The 5,328-nt window shown below is 52.0% G+C and overlaps 1 protein-coding gene across 1 annotated transcript; it reads right to left on the bottom strand.

Annotated features, from left to right (window-relative positions):
* Positions 1-408: 408 nt before the first annotated feature.
* Positions 409-3,723, bottom strand: LOC122369720 (loricrin-like). The gene is made up of 4 exons (XM_043344645.1): positions 3,680-3,723; positions 2,730-3,118; positions 1,835-2,092; positions 409-1,598 (listed from the first exon to the last, which is right to left on the bottom strand). The coding sequence occupies exons 2-3, from the start codon at positions 3,102-3,104 to the stop codon at positions 1,841-1,843; spliced, it is 627 nt and encodes a 208-aa protein (XP_043200580.1). The 5' UTR covers positions 3,105-3,118; positions 3,680-3,723; the 3' UTR covers positions 409-1,598; positions 1,835-1,840.
* Between the last annotated feature and the right edge of the window lie 1,605 nt (positions 3,724-5,328).

Genomic DNA, 5,328 nt, shown 5'->3' with positions numbered 1-5,328 from the left:
AGATGTCAATAGCTAAAGTTGCAGCTGCAAGGGTGACGATACATATAAGCTACATTCAAAGTTTCATTGTAGTCTAGTTAATCGTTCCTAAGCTTCAGAAGCAGAACATACCCATGACTGAAACCCCACATTACTTCTGCTGTGGACTGTGCGTTTGTTTAGCGACTTGAATCAGAGTAACTGATATAAACAAATCTTCTAAATCCCCTTCGTCTGGGACTCTGGCGTCCAAAAATCCCAATCTGTCATTTGAAATGAAATCGGTACAGCGGTTGATTACATGTCCCTGTGTCCTTCAACCTGAAGTTTTTAGGGATTTGTACGCCATAGGTTAGATGTTGATTCGCTTTATCTCTCTAATGTTTACGCCTCGCCAACTGTATTCGTTTGCCCGTAAAGACCATAAGATTCTGAGCTATGATTTATTTGCCGTCAAGTACAGTACCAAACAGCATCACACGCACACTCTCAACATGCGGTCACGCGCTCTCGGGGCAGCTCTTCGATTCCACGATTGAAGCCAGTCAAATACGTGTCGTTTGTACACCAAGACCCTGGCGCGTGCGGACGTAACAACAATAATAACAATAACAACTGTAACAACTCACAAAAGCGTACGAGGTATACACAAAAAACGTATCACATACATTGAGCTTTTTGGCCCGGACCGTATGTCCACAGCCCGGGCCAAAGAAGGGCTAACTGGACGGGACACGAGCGAATGTGTGACAGGGGATGAAAGTGCGCTACTGTGACAAGAAGGCTGCGTCTTGGAATCGTAACTACTCTTGGAAATATTCCATACAAAATGTTCAGCGCCACGGAGGATAAAACGATGCAGTATAACGTGAAAACGAATACTGATGGAAAAGTAAACCAGACTGAGCACAAGCCTGGTTATTGGGGCGGCACGTAGGAATAATAAATAACAAATAATAAATACCATGAGCTACTGAGCACTCGATATGGGACGAGGACTTGACAATGAGACGCAACAATGAATGGCGATGGTGACACGGCTGTGGTGCGACAGCCACATGGAAGATAATCGTCGACAAACACAAATGACGAACACAAAACGAGGATGACGCACATGCACGGACGCTGTGAACATAACACTCAAGGAGCGGACAGGACTGGACCAACGAGATGTACGGACAAACGTAGTGACAGAGATGAACGACCGTGGCGGTCGTCATCCGTCACTGACAATGATCGCGACACAACGATGACGAAGACATCAGCTCAACGGCGGACGGACGGATGCGGCGGGACGAGTGACAATTCGGCGTCGTGGCACGGGAGCTCGCGCCGCGCTGGCCACTGCGCCGCGGAGGCCCCGGCGCCGGTCTTGCGGCTCGGCCGGACGCTCGGACGGAGGAGTCTCGGCGCGGACCCGCCGCTGGCCGGCCGGCTGGCTGCAGCAGGCCGGAACTGTTTGTCTGTGGAGTAGCGGTAGCGACGTCAGCGGGCGGTCACGGCGCGCTTAGAGGGCCGGCCAGCCGCGTCCGACGCCGCCGGCTGTTGACGGCACCGGCCACTTGTTTGCCTCGGCTGGCTGAGCGCGCATGAAATCATGCCGCAGCGCTCACTGGGAACTGGGTCAGCCTGAGTCAACAACACGGCGAGATTGACCAAGTCATCGGCAGGCCGGCGGCCGGCAGAGCGCAGGCGCCTGGTGGATAGTAATTGAACTTTCTAGAGAGCTCTGCATAGGATTAACGGCACCGAAGACCGAACAGCAAGAATTTCATAAAACCATCGGGAAAAGAAATAAATCGTAGGTGCTGTTTCGACGAAGTCGACATCGCGGGAAATGTTTGTAAGTACGTACCTATATCTACCACCATTTCGCGATTGACTTGACGGCGAAGGTGGCGACCCGGTCGAACTCGGGCGTGTGGATGAGCTCATAGACTGGCTGCGGGATGCTGGGTAGCAGCTCACGGCCGGTGCTGCGGTTGTTGTTGTTGTTGTTGTTGGCGATGGCGGCCGCGGCGGCCAGCAGACCGAGCAGACCGATACCGACCAGCGCCACCAGCAGGATGGGCCCGATCAGGCCCAGGCCGCCGTCACCGCCGCCGCTGACGTGCTGTGGGTCACAGAGGAGCACAGCCCGGTCACAGAGGAGCACAGCCCGGTCACAGAGGAGCACAGCCGGTCACAGAGGAGCACAGCCGGTCACAGAGGAGCTCAGCCCGGTCACAGAGGAGCACAGCCCGGTCAGAGAGGAGCACAGTCCGGTCACAGACGAGCTCAGTCCGGTCACATGGACTTCACGCAGCTGCCGTTAGCACCAGCTCGCTGAGCCGTGCAGCGACAGGTATCAGCAGCGGATCCCAGCCGCTTGGCTACTGGTCCCACAGCCGTAGCTGCATCAGACCTTTTTTGTTTGAAAAAGTCATGCCATTTGAAAGCAGAAACAGCTTTAAAGGTGTCGACCGTTGGTTATCTGAATAGATGATTGAGCAGTGAATATTGCGATGCAATATCAACGTGCACCAGGCACGAAAGGAACCCATGTCTAGATGGGAGCTTATTGCATCGAGGCCTTATGACTAAGACATCCCTCTTCCTTGGTTTTCCCGCAAATAACCGTAAAGAAAAAGGTTAGCCTTAGTGATCAAATGAACAATTTCTTAGCGTAAAATTCGATGGTCTGAATTAAAACGAAAGCAGCAGAGATGTGCCGATTCCGTCGGAATTCTGCGAGCCGCCGGCGGACGCACCTGGGGACGGGGGTGGGGCCGGTGCTGCTCCACCGGATAGTAGTAGTAGTAGTAGCCGGTGCTGCCGGCGGTGCCGGAGCCCTTGGACGGAGCCGCGTAGCCGGACGACGGAGCGGGAGCCGAGTAGGAGCTCGAGGTGGACGCCGCCGCGTAGGAGCTGCCGCCCGAGCTGTGGCCACCAGAACTGTGACCTCCAGAACTGTGGCCGCCTGAACTGTGGCCGCCAGAGCTGTGACCTCCAGAGCTGTGGCCTCCAGAGCTGTGGCCTCCAGAGCTGTGTCCACCTGAGCTGTGGCCGCCCGAACTGTGGCCGCCACCGTCTCCGAGAACTGCGCCCACACAGGCCAGGACGGCTATCGCGACGAACGCCCTCATTGTGAAATTCGGTCCTGAAAGGGAAGCAGAAAGGCTGAAGAAAACTGAGCACAGACAAAGTGCCAATATGCACGGACAAAATGAAAGCCGACTAGGAGAAAGGCCGTTTTGGAAAGAACGATTGAAAACGAAGGCAGACGACTTCCATACAGGCTTGGAAAAATCCAAATGTCTGCCGTCTAAATGGAATTTGTTTTTATATGAAAACCAATGGAAGCCAGACTACGTTCGAAGGAGCACTGGCATAGGCTATCCAAACGCTAAATTTGGAGAGAGGAGTGCTTGGAAGCAATCGAGCTCATTTACTCTGTACCACTCAACAAAAGCACAAGCTCCAGAAAAGCTGGGATAACGGTCCTGTAACGCACAGAACGCAGCGAGCTAACGAGCTAAGAAGCGGGCACTGTCGGCAGAAGCCGGCGAAGGAGTCCGATTCCTTGGCACAGTCCAAGTATATACGACACTGTCGCCGCTCCAGGTCTCTGCGCGTCGGCCCGACCCGATCTCAGCCTCCCCAGAGAGGGGGGTGTCACGCGACTCCGACTCCGGTACGAACAGCCACCGATGTCACTCACTCTGCTCCGCTCCGAGCTGTCCAGACCCAACGACGCGACTGAAGCTCCGAGGCGTCGGCGCTGATTTTTCAACTCCCGTTGGCTCGATTAGCTCTGATGTAACTGGCGGCTGGCGGTGCGCCGGCCCCGACAGCCCATTGGTCGGCGGCGCCTCGAAACCAGGCTACCTGCGTGTCGGGCCGGCCCGCCGACGGACGGACCGTCTCTCTCTCCCTCCTCCCTCCCTTCTCTCTTTCTCTCTCGGTGGCCGCTGAACTCATCGGCATCGATAGCCCGAACGGGTGAAGACGACCGCCGTCGACCTGTATGTGGGGCATTTGGAAGGTCAAAAGATACGTAAATAATTTTTTTTCTTCTAAATAAATGAATAGATAAATAGAAACTTAATAACAGTATGCAATGCTGTCACAAGATAAAACCACAGTTTTTCGTACTTACCCTTACGAGTATATCAAGCTTGTGTATATGTATTTCATTCCAAAGCACTAACAAATCGATTGATCCTTGCAGTACCTAATATGTGAAAATATTTCCACTTGCCGGAATAGCTCAAATATTCTCTAAATGTTAGGCATAAAGAGGGACATCATTCTACAGTGCTTGTATCATAACTCGCGTCCCGCTGCACAATGCGGACCGGAGCGGAAATTAGCACGACATCGGTACTTTTTCGTGTTTCGTGCTCGCTTTTCACATGAAAGGGATGATAGAATCATACCAATGGTTGTCGGGGTACTTCCGAAGCAATGTCTGATAAATTTAATTAATTTATCATTAGCAATTTAATTGATTAATTAATTAACTAATTCATCAGTTTGCCTGCGCTGACCTCGACTAGGTTCGGTCACGTGAGAAGATAGCAACACCTGTCAGGTCAGATCATGACGGCACCGGAAATTCCGATAAGCCAATAATGTAGCCACCAAAACCATGATGGGAATCTGATGGCCTACATGTCTATAACTATAACAAATTAACCCTCGCCCGACGAGGAGGGGGTTTGATGCAACCCCCCTAAGGTTTTTCGCAAATAACGTAAAAACGGCGGCGCGTAGCGCCGCCAAATTTGGGATACCCTCTGGGGCAACATTTTCGCACCTTTCCTGAAAATTTGAAGTCCCAGTCTTTTCAGGTCAGGTCACCAGGTCACAAAAACCGGTACAAGGTCAGGGGAAAATTGGACTAGCTTAGCGGCAACTGAATTCCAGAGTTTACTAAAATTGGTAAGAAAGTATATCATTCGATGCGCACGGACGTCCTGAGTTCACTGGTGCTTTTATTTTTGCTCTATCTTTGCTAGGTAAAAAGTTATAAGCGAAAAACTTTAAACAAGTTTTAGCAAAATTTGTGCACTCATACCCCCCAAAACCCCCCTAAATATTGACTTAGAGTCACCAAACTTTCACAGGGGCGAGATCTCCTATGGACCCACCTACCCTGTAAATTTGGCGTTTCTAAGTGCCATAGGAGCCAATCGCGAGGGGGGGTCGTACCAACCCCCCCCCCCTCGCCGTCCGTGTTATGGAAAAGGCCCTCGCCTGGCGAGGGTTAAGTACGCGTCAAAAAAGTATATCTTCAGACACTCCGATAGCAGGTACGGATATGTCAGGACAAAACTCAAATAATAGTTGGCACTTGGCAACCTTGTT

Source organism: Amphibalanus amphitrite, unplaced genomic scaffold (genome assembly GCF_019059575.1).
Source record: "Amphibalanus amphitrite isolate SeventyFive unplaced genomic scaffold, NRLGWU_Aamphi_draft 001065F_arrow, whole genome shotgun sequence".
NCBI classification, from domain to species: domain Eukaryota; kingdom Metazoa; phylum Arthropoda; class Thecostraca; order Balanomorpha; family Balanidae; genus Amphibalanus; species Amphibalanus amphitrite.
This window is presented reverse-complemented; position numbering and strand designations above follow the sequence as displayed.